The 20,343-nt window shown below is 30.0% G+C and overlaps 2 protein-coding genes across 3 annotated transcripts; both read right to left on the bottom strand.

The window, feature by feature from the left end:
* Positions 1–2,745: 2,745 nt before the first annotated feature.
* Positions 2,746–3,843, bottom strand: LOC109805247 (uncharacterized). The gene has a single exon (XM_020367268.3). The coding sequence runs from the start codon at positions 3,705–3,707 to the stop codon at positions 3,090–3,092; it is 618 nt and encodes a 205-aa protein (XP_020222857.1). The 5' UTR covers positions 3,708–3,843; the 3' UTR covers positions 2,746–3,089.
* A 4,966-nt stretch (positions 3,844–8,809) lies between these two features.
* LOC109805267 (PH, RCC1 and FYVE domains-containing protein 1) lies at positions 8,810–18,458 on the bottom strand. Of its 2 annotated transcripts, none has more exons than XM_083060305.1 (10): positions 18,346–18,458; positions 17,949–18,231; positions 17,097–17,183; positions 16,892–16,981; positions 16,714–16,800; positions 16,529–16,630; positions 11,866–13,947; positions 11,607–11,753; positions 9,827–10,287; positions 8,810–9,307 (listed from the first exon to the last, which is right to left on the bottom strand). In XM_083060305.1, exons 2-10 carry the CDS (start codon positions 17,994–17,996, stop codon positions 9,190–9,192), a joined length of 3,222 nt encoding a protein of 1,073 aa, XP_082916431.1. In that variant the 5' UTR covers positions 17,997–18,231; positions 18,346–18,458; the 3' UTR covers positions 8,810–9,189. The 2 variants fall into 2 exon arrangements, with proteins under 2 accessions (XP_082916431.1, XP_029128566.1); XM_029272733.2 differs by having other exon boundaries at positions 17,949–18,265; positions 18,346–18,455.
* Positions 18,459–20,343: the final 1,885 nt, after the last annotated feature.

Below are 20,343 nucleotides of genomic sequence, written 5' to 3'. Positions count from 1 at the left end.
AATAATGTGTATCAAAATCTTGCACATTTGTGGAGTGAAGTAGTAATGCTAGTTAGATGGTGAGCGAAGAGAAGTCAAACGAATCATTGAGTATTTTTATACAAGTTTGTCTCAACCATAGAGACTACGTCCAATTCTTAATCCAACCAAATTGAGTTCCACTATCTTTAAATAAAAATACAAGTATTCATTCAACAAGTCACTTCTAGCTCACCCCTAAGTTTTCTTTGACTTACCTCTTCAGACAACTACCTAAGTATTCTTTTCACAATAACCCTCTTTAGGCTTAACAGCCAAGTATTCTTTTTCATATAAGCCTCTCTATGCTTAACAACCAAGTATTCTTTTTCACACAAATCTCTCTAAGCTCAACCAAGTATTCTTTTACACAAACAAGCCTATACAAACTCAATCTTATTACAATAATGGTTATAGAGGTTACAAAGATGTTATTTTTCTCTCACATAGACGTTATACAACCAATATATAGTCTAATAAGCTTTGTACAAGAATGAATGAAGTTTATACACAAGTATAATTTACAAAGTGTGTTTCTTATTATATATGTCTTTTATATATTTCTTTTTGAGTTTCGAATCTTCTTAGATAATAGTTTTGAAGAAGATAATCGTTGCAACACTTTGAGTCCAACTCACAAGTTTGTTTTGTTTGTCTTCAACATCTTTCCTAGTAATGAGAGGTAGTCGTTGACTCATTTAATGCAAACATTAAATTCATTTCACCAAATGATACCTCTTATCTGATTAAGGAAGCTACTTTTCATCTTTCCATTCCAAATAGAGTTTGCAAAAGCAATATCGATGCAAAGTAGACAGTAGTGCCTTTATCTACTTTTCTCCATGATTTTAGAGATCTTCATCCTTGATTTTGACGGGAAACATGATTTTACTCTCTTAATTAATAGATTTGTGAGTTCCAAAATAACTTTCTAGTTCAATTTGTTAAGGAATAAAAGATTCAAATGAATTTTGTCCTTAGTCTCAATAAATAATGAACATTTAATGTATATAAGACAGACTGTATGCTTGTTCGATTCACATTGTCTTACAAATGATTTGTATTTTACACTTTGTCTAATAATCATTTTCGTAGACATTTTCTCTTGTAAAAATGTTTCATTTGTTAACATTAAAATTTCAAATCTTAAGGAATTCAAGATCATCTTTTGACTTGACAATCTTATTTTTAAGATTCATTATGATCCTTTATTTTTAAAATATTCATTTTAGTTCTTTATTTCCTAAATTTGAATCGATTGAATCATTTTGAAATAATGATTATTTTCAATTTTGAATCTTATTTTACTAATTTAAAACTTAAAACTTATCTCATTAAATTTACTTATATGAAAATGATTGAATACAACTAAAATTTAAATAAAAAAAGTTTCATGCACATGGTGAAAATCGTATAAATACAAATTCAAAAAATAATTAAAAATTTCAAAAAATTTAATTGTATATAATTTTCTAATTACTCGTGGGTTATAGTTTTCACTTTATAGCTCTTAGATTCGAATGCTAATTAAATTTTATAATTTTTATATATTTAATATAATATTATAAATTTCACATTTTAAATTAATCAATAATTAATTTAAAATCGTGTTATAAAATTAAAATTAATCATTTTTTGAAATAACCAAATTGATTTAAAATGAACATTTTAATAAATAATGAACTAAAATAAATTTTAAAAATAAAATAATGGACAAAAATATAATTTAACTTATTTTCACTTGTATGCAAAATTACTCTCACGTAATTATATATGCAAATGTTTATTCCCATAATTTAGATATTAAAATATTTTAACGTAACTTTTTACTATTCTCACAAGATAAATACGCCCCTTTGTAATTTAAACATTACAGCAACATATTAGAAATTAATAATAATTAAGATATTAGCCGCGTCATGTATATATCAATTTTATACATTAATTGAAGTATATGAAAATATAAAGAAACGAAAAATATAAATTGGCAGCAAACCAATTTTAAGTTATTTCAATTACAAGTTCTTTGATTTTTTTTAATTTATCAATTGAAAAATAAATGAAAAATTACTATTGTAAATATTGAATTTCGAAAATTCTTATATATAATGCTATGAAAAATTTATTGATATTTTATTCGATAATCAATGTTTATTATTATTTTGATACCCGTGCTTCTAATTTAAAATTTTAAGAATTATATATGTATTTAAATTAAGAAATGGTAATATATCTTGTTAATACGAATATATATAAACGTGGTTAGCTTTTAATATACAAATAGCTAAAAATTTACATGGAACATCTTGAATTACTTTTGAAAAATTCTGTGTATATAGCCCCTTTCCGAGAGACTAAGTGTAGTACCATTATTGATTTAAGATGGGGTACTTTACCAGCTTTTGAGTTGTCATTTAGGTTGACTAGTTTGACGAACTCCCCAATAAATCATTATTAACTACCTAACAATCAAAATATGTAGTTTAAGTAATTTAACATTTCTATTTTTTAATTATAACTGAAATTTAATTTCCGTTCCAACATGAAATTGAACCTTTTTTTTTCTTTCTTTCTATAAAGTTGATGATGAGAAAAAGTTATATTTCATTATTGAACAAAATAAAATAAAATAAAAACTACCTAACAAAACAACTGAATAATTATTAGCTTTAAGATAATGCATAAATCATGTTTATATATTGAAGAAAATAAAAAAGTGTCACCAGGAAAATAAAGCTTATAACAAAACTCACTTCCAAATACATTCTATACACACTTCAATATTGTCAGATTCCAAAACAATCACAATCCATCAGACATACTTACTGTCAACCAAAAGAAGAATGAATACAAGTAAATAATGTTAAAAGAAGAAAAAAAAAATCTCTCGCAAAGCCTACTTTCCTATACATCTTCACTCACACAATTATGTGCTCACTTTGTTTTCCAATAGAATCCAAAATGAAATGAAAAGAAAAAAAAAATCATGTATCAAACCATGTATATATATCAATCTTGCACTCTATATATGTCAAATTAGAAAATGAATATTTGATGAGATCAAATATTAATCAGGAACTTCGTGCTAGCATCTCTTGGAATTCAAGCATTGACCTCTCTTTCTGCAGCCTCATATCTTCACGAAACTTGCTTATGAATTCTTCTGCCTTTTCATCCACGTGTAGTTGTGGAGACTTAGCAACCACAACCTTCCATGCATCCTCTATAGTGTTCAAGTCACTACTCTCACCAACCATACTATTACCCTTGTAAATGCAATGTTCCTTCTCTTTCTCTTTCTCTTTGCTTTTGCTTGTTTCTCCTTGCCCTAATTGTGCATGACCACTTCTCTTGTTGGTGGCATCATGCATGATGGACACAGAGTTAACCTTGTCAAAGAGGTCATCTATGTGTATGGCTGCACATGATGAGTGCCTGTGTTGAACATGGTGGTAGTAAGAAGCAGTGGCACGTGGCCTTGTGGTAGTGGTCATGAGTGAGTGATGATGATGAAGTCTAGAGTGTATGAGATGGCCAAGGGAGTGAAAAGCTGAGAGGAGGCGTTGAAGGGTGGTTTTGAAAGCCTTGGGGATGTTGAGTTTGTGGAGTTTGTGTTTGACTGTGTTGGAGCAGCTCTTCCATGCCTTCTTGGCAGGTTGAAGCTTCTTGGTTAGCCTCATGCGAGACATATCACAAAGTGATCGATGATGAAGGGTGTTTTGCCTTTGGTTTGGTTTGATGAGAGAAAGAGATGGAAGGAAGAATTAATGTGTCTCCAAATGAAGGGAAGAGCAATGGTTCTCAATGATCTCATGAAGGAAACTTTGATGCCCCATTTTAGTTTTTATATAATCAATTTGTTCTACAAGTTGCTACCATCTTTTTGGTGCCTCCAATTGGCACATTATTTGTCGTTAGAATTACACATGTGCCATTGCTTAGATTTTTAATAGAAAATATACGTTATGGCACGAGTTGTAATAAATATGAAATACTAAAGTTAAGGGTCTAATTCTCACTTCTAATTCAAAGCTTTCGGCAGAATTGACAGCGTGGAAGCAACCTTGGGTGCTAAGTATAGTGAGAATAAGGAAAACTAAATATTCTGTAAAGACCAACATTATGGGTTTTCCCATGTGGTGTGTTGTGTCCGTATGCAACTTTTGGGTTGTGGGCTCCTTTTTTTCTTTCTAACGTAAAAGGCAAGTTGATCAGTGATCAGTGATCAGTACCCGCTCCTCATAACAGAAAAAGAAGTGTCATTTTATTCATTTGATAGTTTGCCATTGCCATTAAGTTATGAGTAAAGTGATGCATATAATATTTTATGCTAAAATATGTTTTAAAATACATATAACAATAAACCTTTCTTAGAATCTCGCGGTCAAATCTCTCAAATCACTTTATTTTCATATTTCTTAGAATCACTTTATCTATACACCTGAGTCTATAATCACTCCGCTCTCTAATAATTTAGTTTCACTTCTACTACATTAAGTAACCACTACTAGAAAATTGCAAAATTAGTGATCGAAATTTATTAGTTATTATTTAGCGACTGATTTAGCGACTAATTATGAAAAATCAAAATAGCTATATCAAAATAAGTTGTCGCTAGCAAATTGGTCACTATTTCGGTCGTTAAATAAAAAGTTTTGATTTTTTAGCGACGGAATTAAATTTGGTCGCTATTTCGATCGCTAAATTATAAATTATAATTTTTTTTAGCGACAGAATTAAATTTAGACTCTATTTCCACTAAATTATAAATTTTGATTTTTTTTAGCGACGAAATTTAATTCGGTCGCTAAATATTAGTTCAAATTAGCGACGAAATTGAATTTGGTCGTTAAATAGTAGTTAAATTTAGCGACAGAATTGAATTCGGTTGCTATTTAGGTCGCTAAATTATAAATTTTGATTTTTTAGCAACGGAATTTAATTCGGTCGCTAAATAATAGTTAAAATTAGCAACGGAATTGAATTCGGTTACTAAATTATAAATTTTGATTTTTTTAGCGACGAAATTTAATTCGGTCGCTAAATAATAGTTAAAACTAGCGACGAAATTGAATTCGGTCGCTATTTCGGTCGCTAAATTAGAAATTTTGATTTTTTAGCAACGAAATTGAATTCTGTCACTAAAATTAGCGACGGAATTGAATTCGGTCGCTAAATAGTAGTTAAATTTAGCGACGGAATTTAATTCGGTCGCTAAATCAAAAATTTTGATTTTTTTAGCGGTAGAATTTAATTCGGTCGCTAAATATTAGTTAAAATTAGTGACGGAATTGAATTTGGTCTCTAAATCAAAAATTTTGATTTTTTTAGCGACAGAATTAAATTCAATCGCTAAATATTAGTTACAATTAGCGATGTAATTCTATTCGGTTGCTAAATATTAGTTAAAATTAGCAACGGAATTCTATTCGGTAGCTAAATATTAGTTAAAGTTAGTGACGAAATTCTATTCGGTCACGAAGTAAAACTTAAAAAAATTTATAAATTGCTTAAAAGTGATGATAATATTTTTGTTGAGTATCAACCCATTTTCTTTTTTTTTCTCGTAAGAGCAAGACATTAATTTATATTAAAAAAATATTTATATGCACTCCTACATAATTAATTCCAATAGTTATTTATGTGAAAAAATATTTAGAGGTTTTTTTTTATGATTGGATTTTTAGGCAATTTTTTAATTAGAGTATATGAATTTTAAAATTTCTTATTTATTTTGATCCATATTTATAATATATATTCTAACTTATGATAACTTTATTTTTAAATGAATTTTTATATTTAAATTTTAAATTAGTATTTTATTAATAGTTGATAATTAGAAAATAAAATAAGGATAAATACATTTTTTGAATTTTATATCTTACATTTAAGATGAATAAATATATTAATTTAATTAATAATTTATTTTAAATGTTAAAATTTAATTTATAAAAATAATATTTTAAAAGAGAAGGGTTATAATAACATCGGTGTTACTTTTACTAAGTTTTACATCGCTCAATAACTTTATATTAAATGTGAATTTTATAAATTCAACTGTTAGATTGAAAGTTTTTTACTCTTAGATCATATATACAGAATCTTATATGAATTCAAGATGATTTGATACTTCATTCTTGTAAAACAAAATTGACGTAATATATTCATTTCAAATAAAATATGAGCACTTTGATTACTTTTAAGTTGTTGTTTAATTTTAACAAAAATTGATATAAACATATAAAGTGATATGAACTTTCAATCTATCGGTTGAATTTACAAAATTCACATTTAATATAAATTTATTGAGCGGTGTAATACTTAGTATAAAAGTTATACCAGTGTTATTATAACCCTTCTCATTTTAAAATATATAAATTATTACTTAAACTTTTAAATTTATAATAAATAATTTAAATTGTATCATAAAATTAATTTTAAATAGAAATAAGTAGATTGTTAGTTATAAAAGTAAGTATATATATAAATAAAGATTAATTAAATATAATATAATTATTATTATTAGTAATATAATTATTATATATTTATATCGGTCCGGATATACCAAAATGATAAGGATCCAAAAATAATATAAGTATGAGATTGGATAGTTGAGGATGACTTAAATGAATTAATTTGTACTACTTATACTAACAACATGCATTTACCTTTCAGTAGCTTATTTCATAAGAACTTCACAGTTAAGTGTGCTTAACTTGGAGTAATGTAGGGATAGGTGACATTCTGCAAAGTTTCCAAAAATTGTGTAATTAAAGGACAAAACATGCTAAAAACTTAAGTATTGTGAAATAAAATCCTTAAGAAACCAAATATGAATGGTTCATATATAGCCACCAAATTTGCGACGTCTATAAAATTTAATAAAATAAAAAATAAATATTTAGCGACCGATTTATTCGATCACTAATTTGGTCTCATACACTTCAGCAACCAAAATCATTTCAACCATTTAGCGACCGAAATTTTCGATCGCTAAATAGTGACCGAAAATTTTTCAGTCACTAAATAGCTTAGCGACCAGAGTTTTAGCGACTGATTAAATTCGGTCGCTAAGGTAAATAGCGACCGATTTTTGTAATTTTGCGACCGATTTTGGTGGTCGCTAAATTGCATATTTTTTGTAGTGAACTATGAACAGTTTATAATAATAAGTTTGGATAAGTAGTAGTACAACTTTTTTCCTTTTCCTTTTGGTGAATAGTACTACTTTTCCCCCATCTCAGTCTAGCGATAAAATGATCATTGTATGGATACATCTGCTTTCATTTTCCACAGAAGACATTGAGAATTTGAATGTACCCAGTTGAATAGACTAGACGAATGAAAATAGACCAGCACTAACCTGCACTGAAAGTTTAGACCACTATTTCCCATTTGATTTGGAAGCATTGTGATTTGGCCATGTTTGGCTGTCAATTAGAGAGGATAGTGATAAGTAACCCACCACAAAACACAGCACGCCGTCCACTTTGCTTAGAAACAGATAACTACAAACAGTAGAGTATGCATATTTTTCATTATGACATTAAGTTCCTGTTTTTTATTTCATAAACATTTGCAAGAAAATAAAATAAAAAAAGTAAAATGAATTAAGTTCTTCTATTGAGTTGAAGTCAACTTATGTACTTCAATCCTCAAAGGAGTTAGATGAGAGAGTTTCTATAAAAGTTAAGTTCATTAGTTGGTTTTAGTTTATAGAATAAGTTTAATTTATTTTCTTTTTAAAGTATTCATGGAAAATTTATTCAATTGTCTAAATGTTTAATGTATTTAAATGTCTTTCATCTAATCACTAGGGTTAACCTATTAGTTGGGTGGGAGAGGAGTTGGGATAGTTAGAAGTATTGAGATCTAGATTTAATCCTCATTATGACCATCTTTATAATTTTTCATATCTTTACAAAAAAAAAAATGTATTTAGTTTATGGAGCGCAAATAACATAGGGTTTATTTGGATGGATAAATTTTTTTCAAATTCACTTCTAGAAAAAAAAAAAAAAAAAAGAAGAAAGAAAGAAACAATGAAATAAATTTTTTGAATAGTTAAAATTAATTTAAGCATAAGCTAATTTGTACAAACTTTCCTATTAGTTTCTTTAAAATCTTATTTTTAACTAATGCATAAATTAATTCTAGTTTATAGAAAAATTGATTTAATTTTTCTTCTTATTTTGTTCTTCTATAAACATAAATAGAAAAGTTTATCGAAAGAGGTCCATATCCTTTTCCTTTCTGATGAATAAATATGAAAACTCAAACTTCATTTAATATACCCTTTTAGGAACAGTAACATCAGCCTGAAACAACTGCTTCAGGATATTTAATATAGCCACTGATACTGGCTTCCACTGTTGAACCAACAGCCTGCTACATCAAATTTAACAGAACATGAACTTAGTTTCTGTATAGGTCATAATCACGTTATTGTTTTTAGTCAAAGGTAATAAAAAAATTAACTGCAGAAGCAAGAACTATGAAATTATTATTATCTATACCTATATATAAAAGTGAGTCCCTATTTTCATGTACACAATTTTTAAATTATTTTATCTTTAAATTTTTAAATAATAAAAAATAATATTAAAAATTAATTACTTTTACAAACTTAAGATTCAAATTCGAGATCTTAATGTCTAAAAACTTGACACAAGACCAGTTAATTCAATAAATATTAATAATTCCAAAACATTTTTAGATAAATATAGAGGTACAGGGTGTTTTGACTCTACTAATATTATATAAAGTGTATTTGTAGCATTATTCATCATCATTCATATATTAACTGCTTCTCTAGAATTTTTAGAGGATTTAAACAAATTACACCTGTCCCAATGTACAATACGAATAACAAGACCTCTATGACTGTAGACCCAAAATACAAAACTAACACATGGATTTATAGAGGAAGAGTTACAAGGAAAGAATGAGATCCAAAGCATGTTAATGAAAAGTAAATTTACTACCTCTAAACCTTACTACATGTTCTATCCTCTATTGCATGTCATATCCAGATTGTTGTAGATGCTGTCAAGTTTTTTACACTAATTTGCCTAAGATAGACTTTTTTACACTTGATAAATAGATGCTGCTTCTATGCTCTGGATCATTCCATCAGACTATGGGATGCCTGGGTAGACCACAGAAATAAGTTTAGGAAGAGGGTAATGCCTCACTATCATCTTCAGCACATGCACTATATTTATTGTGCACCCTATCTTTGTTTTGGTTCCACCATTCTGCTGCTTGTTGCTCATTGAATCTTCGTTTACTGCACAAGAAAAGGTAATTGAAAAGAGAAAACAGGTACAAATAGTATTAAAGATAGAAAGAATATAAATATGAAAATCAACAATCAAATCAATAATGTTGTAAAGCTCAAACCAATTGCTATCAAACTAAAAGGTACGGGGGGAAATAAAAAAACCAAATTAACATAAAAGCTTTTCAAATAATAAAATGATAACATTTGTCACCCTCATGACAATATTGTAAAAGAAAAGAATCTATATCTATCTATCTACTTACATATATATATATATATATATATATATATATATATATATCAAGTAGCACCTATTGATAAAAAAAATAAAAATTAGAAGCTGTTATTTACAGTAATAATCACACATAATAGTTATGTGCAACCCCCACATTGAGAAGCAGGGTTTTTATGAAATAGAATAAGTTAGTAACTACTAAAAGAATTGGTCCACAGATGCATGGAATGAACACATTGACACAGAAAATAAATGTGGAAATTTGTTAGATTAACCAGTAGCTCTTATACCTGAATCTAACTCGTTTGAAAACTTTGGAACCACTAGGGAGTACAATGAGTGTGACATAAACACCATGCTCAAATTGTTCAATGACTGATCTTTCTCCTTCTCTTACTCGTATACTAGAGTCATGTAATCTTGAACCATATCCGGAGGTTGGCTGAGGCACTCCTGTACTAGATACAGATGATTTGTTGCTTTCTTCAAGAACATTTCCTCCAATTATACCTGGAGCAGCCCCAGCAGCATCATCATTTCTTTCCATTCTTTGCTCTTGCAGTTTCAAAGAGTCGCTATTTGAGGCAGTTTCATCGGGTGCACTTTGTTGCTCAGGCTCAAGCCTTGGTGGTGAGGAAGAAGATTCAAAATCCTTTTCCTCAAGAAGAAATTCTTCAGCTTGAGCTTGCATTGTTCTCAAGGTTTCGTCATCAGAAATTTCAGGTGGCAACGTCTCAGCCACTTCCCTCAACTAAATAAAACCAAATGTAGAAGCAAGTTTAACTATTTTTGTATAAACTTCTCAACAAGCACTAATGCAAAGAAAGTAAAATAAATCAAGGAGATCAAATGAATCAAACTTTTTGCATAATGTAAAAACATGTTATGCACCTCAACTTTGCAAAAGTTCTCTCCTCTAACTAAATACCTATAAAATTTTAAGGGCCTTTTTTTGTATGTTAGGAATCAAATACTTGTCTAAATTGAAAAGCTCTCATAAGCTAGAAGCCAATCCAAAGTGGGCCTTAGTATGACAAACCAGATTCCTGATCAACTTCCTTTTCCTTCCCATCAGGTTCAAACATTAAGCTTATTATGACATTAGCAGTCAAGGTGAGTATATTGATGAAAAAAGAATGAAGGTTCATCTGTGTTCAGAATTAATTCAGATTGAAAAATTAAGCTTATGTCTTTAGCTAACAAAGTTAGTCATTAAAGGAGAGCAAGTAGACAAAAAAAAAATGATGGTTCATCTATCTTGAAAGCTGTTGCTCCTTTAAGGAGTCTGAGAATACCAATTATCACAAATAAAGAATGCAAAAAATGTTGTTTTAATTAGTGTAACAATAAACATATATCTGTAAAATCCTAAATTTGAACTTCTTTGTTGGCACCATCAACCCAATGATTGCTTCCCATGTTGTTCAGTTTAGGGATTGTTGAGATTCAATGAAGATGGGCATCTATTTTGTTGCATAATTTATTCTAATTCTTGCTGAAAGCCTTTGGAACATTAAAAGGTTTGTAATCGACATCTGCCCATCATAAGATATTTAACTAATCTTGGTTTTGCCAAATTTATATACGATCATACAATTAAAGCCAAAACTTTGACATTTTTTTTCCTTTTTGTCATTTGGGGATAATAAAATTTAGGACACATTCAAATCACCAAAAATATTTTTTTATGTTGCTGAAATTAAGTATAGTTAGTTTTAAAAGAACAAGCTGTATGTTTTGATTGAGATTTTGTTTTGACAATGAATCACAACACAGAAATGATGAAAATTTATAATAACTCAAATTTTCAGGTATAAATCATCTTTATATTTAAAATATAGTTTTTTTAATCCCGCAATAATCCAGTGATATTTGTGATGGAGAGAAGGAGCCCATCATTTAGTCCCATACACAATTACAAAATTGAGGAATTTTATTGTAGAGAGCACTTGGATAACATAATGATATTCCTTCATTTCTTCATGCATAATAGTCACTCCTAGTTTTAGTTTCCAAAATGAATGCATATCCTTCATTCAACTATGATGTCAAAATATAGAATTAAGATACCTTATCTGTCATGGACTTGATAAATACCCTTGCTTCTCTAAGCTTAGAAGATTCCTCTCCAACTTGTGACATGGCTTTTTCAATATGTTTCTGAAGCTCCTGAATCTTCATATCTTGCAATTCGCTCTTTTGCCTCAAACTTCGATTCTATATGCAAGAAAAGAAATATTCACAAATCTTATTAATTGAGAGATGTTATGCTCTGAGAATAAAGAATATAATTACTGGATCTGAAAATAGTATAAAATATGAGATATACTTTGTTGTGCAATTTTGAGACTTCTTGATTCAAATAATCATTTCTCCTCTTTAAATTATCAACAAGGCTTCTTGAAAATCCAGGGGAGGTAGAACGTGGTGGGCTTGGTGGTCTTTTAGCATATGGTGACATAGGTCTCAAAGTAGCTGGTGTTGGTGGAGTTGGAGGTTGACTTGACGGTATAACAAGCTTGAATAAATTCTGGGCAGAACTCAATGAACTTGGAAATGTTACATCTTTTAATTGTAAACTTGAAGGAACTTGAGCAGCTCGGACTATGGAAGAGGAGTCATGTGTACTTCCAGGCCTATTACTCCTAATCTCAAGGTATTTTACCGGTTCTGTGATGGAAGGCAAGAGAACTCTTGAAGACTTTATCTCTCCCCTGTCAAATCTTTCCCTTCCACTTATGGAACTAGAAGGACGAGTAATTTCTCTATTAAAATTGGAAGAACTATCAGAACCTTTTAGCTTAGTATAACAAGCATCACACACGCGATGTGGTTTGCTAGGTGTTGGAGCCAGTGCTGCTCTCAAGGCTTTTTTTGAACTACAAGGATGGCAGAACACAATTCCACAATGATAACAATTATGCCTTTTTCTAGTAAAACCAAATGGTTGTCGACAATCAGAGCAAACAGATTGATCAACTCCAGAAACCCATTTATGTAGGCATATACAAGATGTAAAGGTCGAGCCACATGAGATATTCTTAACATGCCTGTCTTTCAATGCTTCCACCAATGTTGGAGTTTTCTGGTCTTCCGTGTCTCCATGTCCTAATCTTCCATTGGCACCTCTCCCCCAAGTATATAGTTCACTTCTTGAAGTCAATACAGCTACATGATGTGCACCACATGATATTTCCTCAACAAACTCGCCTAATAACTTGTCTCGGACTAGAATTGGAACTTTTCCATCAGACATTGGATTTCCTAATTGACCATATGTTGTGCCTCCGACAGTGAAAACATGACCAGATGCCGTGAGTGCAACAGTCATAGTGTACCCACATGCAATCTGCTGAAAACTATATTCAGCAAGTGCAGCTACACAAGTTGGTTTAAGGTAAGTTTCCTTGTTAACATGACCCAAGCGATATTTGTCACCATCACCCCATGTGAAGAGCTTCCTGGACAAAGCATTTGAACTAGGTGGATCAGTAACCTCTACAATAGCAGCTGTGTGCCACACTCCACATGCAACCTTAATAGTCTTGTGTCCACTCGATAATTGTACCTCCTTTGGATATGGCACACTCTCTCGATCTCCATGGCCCAATACACCAAATTTTCCATCACCAAAGGTAAACAATTTCCCATAAGAGGTTGCTAATGCTGAATGCCATGTGCCACATGCTACAGATACAACCTGAAGTCCCTCTAAAGGGCCACTAACCCTCTTTGGTGTCCAGTAGCTAACATCACTTCCATGACCAAGAAGTCCTGCACAATGTGTACCATCACCCCAGGTGAATAGGTCACCAGATGCAGACACAGCACATGTATGATGTTCACCACATGCAACATAACTCACATTAGTAACTGCCAGGGACTCCACAAGATGAGGTCGGCCAAAATCTTTTTCAAACCCATGACCAAGTCTTCCACCAGAGTCCTCTCCCCAAGTAAAAACCTCCCCTTGCCTTGTAACTAGAGCAACATGACGTACACCAGGCCCAATTTGATGAACATCAAGAACAACATCAGACTCTAATGACTTAGGAATCAGCACATCTGTCTTAAGAGGGGTCTGACTCCCCAATCCATCAGATGGTATTCCATCTGCCCAAACTTCTCCCCATACATAAACATCACCTAGCGATTCTATGTCATCTATTCCTGATCCTGATCCTACACTACTTGAGTGGCTAATACTTGATACACTAACACGAGCACCATCTCCAACGCTTGTCCTTAGTGGCATACTAGCATCTGATCTTGACCCAGAAGATGTAGATTCATGAGACACCGATTCAAATGAAAACCTGCCACGGGCAACGCTTGATGCATACTCTAGTGTTCCAGCATGAGGACGATCATTTGGAGCAGAGCGACTAGAGTGAACAGAGTCACCACTATCCTGAATCAAAATAATTATTTTATTGAAACGTTAAAATATATAGATAATGGAAATGAAAATTTATATATATATAAGAACTTAGGCTTTAACAAGAATTTCTCATGGTTTCCAGGACCAAGTAGATAAAACATTGATATTTGTCGCCCCCACTTGTCATAATTTTTTAAAACAAGCTTGCATGATGGAACACTAGAGAGTATATTGGTTTAGGATTTTGTAAGATTTAAAAAAAAAAAATTTGAGGAAAAAAATCTATTGGTATTCAATCAGGATTTTATGTCACTTAAAAATAATCCAGTAGTATTCAATCTGGATTTTCAAGATTTTTTTAAAGAATCCATTAAAATTCATTGGTATTCATTTGAGATTTTTTACAACTTAAAAACAATCCATTGGTATTAAAAATATAAGGATTTTAAAAGATTATTGTATGAGAGAGATTTTGAAGAACTTTCTAGTGTTATCTATAAATACCAAATTTATAAAACAATTTCATTCAAACCCATCGGATTTTGAAGGATTGTTTGAAGTGACTTTTCAAGAATTTTCAAGTGAGTTTTTCATCTTTTTTTTCCTATGTTCCTGTCTTCTCCATTTTTTCTCTGCTAATAATACTGCACTATTGTTCATTGTTCATATATAATATTGTAGTACTGTTCTCATCTCATTCCCCTATTTTGTGAAGCTCCGATATGTAAATGATAGTGTCATTGATTTGGTCTATTTTTCTATTTTCTGTTCGTTCTCTTTAATTGACTTGTTTTATTTTATTCTATGTAGTTGAATTTATTCCTTTATATAACACAAAAAAATGCTTGAAATTTCAACATTTAAGTGGTAGTTTTTTTTATAACTCACGTCAAGAAAAGAAAAAGGTGAAAGATGAAATTGATATCATAATCTCTACAATATATATATATATATAAGATGAATTTGTTAGAGTTTCTGTGAGTAGAATGAGATGAAAATGGATCTTAGTTGGGGAAAGAACCCTCTCAGCATAAAAACTGTGATTTCTCTCATTCTCTTAAGTTTGTTACTCTTATCCCCCTCCTTTTACTACTCAACAATTATTTTATTTTTTTTACTATGAATTTTTCTTTTTATTTTTATATTGTGAAATTAGGACTTTTTTATATTTTAAAAAAAGAAAATTAACATAAGACATTGCAGTATTTAATTTTTTAGGATTTAGGATTTATGTCTTCATTAGCTTATTTTTTAAAAGAGAAAATATTGTTAAAATATTTGTTAAAATAATTTACATTTATAAATATCGTTAAAAATTATCATATAATATATAACTAAAATAATATATATATATATATATATATATATATATATATATATATATTCTATATATCTAAATGCTTATTCTTTAAATAATAATAATAATTATAATTATTATTATTATTATACTATTATATATATTGCTTATGTAATTAGGTAAATATTTTTTTGGTGGATTGTGGATTTCCTAATCAACGCCAATTTTTAGCTTCATTTCGAGGTATAAGATATCATCTACAAGATTTTGCAGGTCAGGGTAATGACCCTGAAAGTGAGAAAGAATTGTTCAATCTTCGTCATGCGTCTTTAAAGAATGTGATCGATAAAATATTTGGTATTTTTAAATCAAGGTTCACAATTTTCAAGTCAGCACCTCCATTTTTATTTAAGACACAAGTAGAACTTGTGTTAGTATGTGCAACACTACATAACTTTCTACGTAAAAAATATCGTTTTAATGAATTTTCAATTGAAGCGGTGGATGAACATTCATCTTCAACGTTACCGGTTAATGAAGATCATACTTTTGAACCTATTATTCAAACCCAGGAGCAAGAGCGAAAAGACGTTAATGCTTGGAGAACTAGTATAGTTATGGATATGTGGGTAAATGCTATTTAAGAGGATAAGATATTATGGAGAATTATTATTATTATTATTTATCTAGACATTATTATTTTTTATTATTTTTGTCTTTGACTCTTTTTAAATTTGAATGTATGAAAATTTTTTTGAAATCTTATCAAATGTCAAAAATCCACGAAAATTTTACAGAATCCACTAAAATCCTGATTTAAAAGTCTTGCAGAATCCATTAAAATCTTGATTTTAAGTCTTGTAGAATCATGCAAAATCTTAAAAGTCATGAAAATCCTGCAAAGTCTTTTAAAATTCGTAAGATTTTTTTTAACTAAAAAAGTCTTTTAAAATTCTAATCCAATACACCTCCCTAAAGCTCATCCTGAGTATTGGGATATTTTGATGAGTTTTTCATATATAGATTTAATCTTAAGTCAATAAGAATTTTGATTTTGCATATTCCTGAAATATATTTTTTGAATATATTATTCTAAACATCCTTGAGATTTTATACAGCGGGATACCTGCTCCTACAGTATAAGATTATGCTGATCATAGTGCTAAGTGGTAATTCAATCTTTCAATACATAAACTTAAAAATTTAATCTACGAGAAATTAAAGGAATAAATAGGAAGTAGCAACTGTTTAACATGTAAACTAAGATAAGTTGAAAATTAAACTATCATTTAAAAAAATTGTATTAAAACTCACATTGGTTAAATCACTTGTTCCATGCCTAATACGCTCTCCAGTGGAAATTAATGCCTTAAGGCTTGAAAACCATACCTCTACCTCTGCTTGGTCCTTGCAGATCTAGCAATATGAAAAGGGGAAGAAATAGATTAAAAATTTATATGAAATTGAGAAATTTAAATTCAATATGACTGTTTTCGAACCAGATCAAGTGATCGTTCCCCCTTTTTATAAATAAGTGAAAATGACAGATAATCCTTTTCAGGGCGCAAGTATCTGTTAAAGACAGCCTGCAAATTAAAAAAAGAAACCCGGGATATCTTTATCAGAGTGCTCATATGACCACAAATCTAGCCTCCAAAGACCAAGCATTTAACTTACTGTTCTCTGTCCAGGGATGATGTGTGAAACAGAAGACAATTTTAGACACTTTTCCTTTCCATGAGAAATCCAAATCAGTTTTGTTTCATCCTGCTAATGCCGCTAAATATGAAATCATTCATACAGAGATATGAAATTCAATATACATAATATGCATGTATGTGTTTGTTTGGACTCAAATGAATTTTTCAGTATAAAATCTCACCGATGAGAGCCTGAATGAACAAAATTTTGGCTTCCCTTTTCGACAATACTTTACTAGCTGAGTGCCCTTTTTTAAAGCAATCAATGCCTTCACAAAGAAACAAGACAGAAATTAAATTGAAGTGGAGTACCTCAGCAACATAATCTCTAGAAAATCATACCAGTTAGTGACAATTTCTATTCCAGAAAAAATGTTTTCTGTAGTATTTCCCCATTTAGATAAAGTGAATTTGATTGTTACTCAATCAAAAACCACTTAGAAAGGAACAATATCATGAACATGTTCAATGAAAGTTTCCTTCCCCATGGATCCATGATTTTAGTAATCACTCAGTTTGCCTCTTCTATAATACCATCAATTCCCGTTCAATAAAATGATTCAAGTTTCCTATTACATTGCCTGTATATATAAACCAGGGCACTTCAGTATTCTTCTAAATAGTAATCAAGAGTACTATGACTACTTTTTATATATCATACATGGCATGTTTTTCACAAAATATTTTCCATACCCTTCCTTTTATCCCTGAAATCAAACAAATTATAGCTTCTAAGGTTATGCCTTATCTCCAATCACACTTCTTGCTAGGACAAACAATTCATTAGGATTTCGGAGGAATATCACGAACAGCCATAATTGTCAACGCACATATAACATTTTAGCTATAAGACTATGATTACTACACCACAACATAAGATCGCTCAATATTTTGAGTTTGCTTTTCAAGATAACATCTTAGAAAATGAATACTCACTTTAAACAAGCAAGCATGAAAGAAAAAAAAAATCAAAATTCTAATCTTTTACAGCTACAAAGCAAACTATTTCAGATTAATTCGGTTGTAAAACTAACTTGCTCAATATCACGCTCATGACTCCCATAACTCTCAGGATCTGCCATTCCATCTGAATAAAATTGTATGGAAACCAGTGTAGAGGACAAAGCTCAAGCATCATGCTTTCTACTCAGGCCTCTCATCTAAGTCTCCAAAAACCTCAAGATGAAAAAAATTGGACAAGGTTAAAAAAAATTAAAAATAAAACCCTTAAACTCAGACATGGCACTAGTGGGGCGGCATGATGTGTGCTATAGATTCAGAATCAGAGAATGACCCAGATGAAGATTTCCCATGTCACTGCCAAAAAGATTGAAATTTTGAAAAAGGGGGTCTGAAAGTTGCATCAACAAGGTGTATAATCAGTTTCAGAGCGAAATTGGATTCAGCATTTGACAGAGATGCGAAAGTTACGTTAAAGGAAAGGGAATGAGATATTGGCGCGCTTCTTAAACCGGTTCCACGTCCGCCAACTAACTAAACACTAGTACCTTCCTTCATCTTCTTTTCTTTTTTTCTTTTTTTGATCAATGGGAAATAGTTTCATCTTCCTTCTTAACATTTTATTCTCTCCTTTCCTCAGTTTTATGTATTTTTCACTCTACCCTTGTCTTAGTGATTAATTTTTTTCTTTGTTGATAAATAAGTTTTTTTTTTTTGTCTGGAACATTTATCTAATGAGTAATTGACTAACAATAATTTTTTGTCAATAGGATTACTCTAATGATTGATTTTTTTAAGAAAAAAATTAATTGCTTGTTAATTGATAAATAAGTAATTTTTTTTTGTTGTCAAAAGTGTTTCTCTTTAGATTTATTCTATTCATTACTCTTTTTTTATTCCAATTTTATCCATTACTTTTTTTATTAAAGAAAAATTTAACAATATTAGTTAACAAAAATGGTAACAACTTGTATCTCTTAATCAAGATGTTTGAGATTTGAGTCTTGCATTGAGTATAGAATAGATTATGTTAGGAAGAAACTATAGAATACTCTTTTTTTGAGAAAAAAAAATAAATTAAATACTTTTAATAAAAAAAATAAGAAATTCTTAAAAAAGTATTTTCTTAGAAGATAAAATATATTTTTAATTCATATATAGTTAAGTGCAATTTTAGTTTTTCAAAGGATTTTTTTTATTAATTTTGGTTAAGTGCAATTAATTACCATGATGACACGTATTCTCTCTCCTAGTTGGCATGCAACAATTACAAATCATGTAGATTTAGCAAAGTAAAGGTTTAATTTTTAATTTAATTTAAAAATAATTGAAGTGATGTTTGAATGACTAATTTCTTCCCACTTAGTCCAATTATTACTGAGCTCTTCTCCACTTTTACCCGAATTTTGTAATTCATTAAATATAGTAAAAATATTCATATTCAATTGACACATCCTTGCTTAAGATCTTTCAGAACGATCGCTCATTTTGTTAAATCCAAATTCAATAACTTGGAATTTACAACCTTAGAGCTGTAGCCAAAACAAATGAAGAAATTAAGGATTGTTGAGATAAAAAAGTCTAACTATAAAAACTCTTATGAAACTATTATGGTAGAGGATAGTGGACAGAAAAATGCGGTTAGGCATAGCAAGCGTGTCACTCAGGCTCCTTTGCGGTTTAGGGACAGTTAGTAATAATATAGGTGTAGTGGGGAAGAGGTGAAGGGGAATATACTTTGTGAACCTCTTTTTCTCTCTATTTTTCCTCTTTCTTTCTCTGTTACTTTCTAAATTCTGTATTGCATTTTCTTGTATTCTATAGTGTAATTCCTCACAAACAAGACTGATATTTATCATTGAATATAATTATCCGGAGGAAGTCTTCCCTTCACTATTGTTATGTATTCAAACTATATCAATAGAAAGGGGAATATACTTTGTGAACCTCTTTTTCTCTCTCTTTGTTACTTTCTAAATTCTGTATTGCATTTTCTTGTATTTTATAGTGTAATTCCTCACAAACAAGACTGATATTTATTATTGAATATAATTATCCGGAGGAATTCTTCCCTTCACTGTTGTTATGTATTCAAACTATATCAATAGAAACTAATTTAGCAAGAACCATTCTAGAAACCCAACAACAACTTTCCATTTTAACTAGAGCACCTATGACTAGAATATTTAAACATGACAAAGTATTCATTATTAATTGAAAAATATAAAAACTTTATATTATGGTTCATATTAGGTAATTAAAAAAGAGAAAAATCTACTTAGAAAGAGAATAAATGTCAACATCACACTTAACTGTTAATTATTCAAGAAACTAATAAAGTTAGTAATTGATTATAAAGGAATGACTAACATGCATAATAGAGTTAAAATCTAGGACAGATGCTAAAAAAATCTTTCAATAATCTATCGGCCACTTCCACTATCTTTCAGAGACCAAATTAAATGTGTA

The sequence above is a fragment of the Cajanus cajan genome, chromosome 7, assembly GCF_000230855.2.
Source record: "Cajanus cajan strain Asha chromosome 7, NIPB_CcT2T_4, whole genome shotgun sequence".
Classification (NCBI taxonomy): domain Eukaryota; kingdom Viridiplantae; phylum Streptophyta; class Magnoliopsida; order Fabales; family Fabaceae; genus Cajanus; species Cajanus cajan.
The sequence above is the reverse complement of the archived record's forward strand: the minus strand, read 5'-3'. Positions and strand labels throughout refer to the sequence as shown.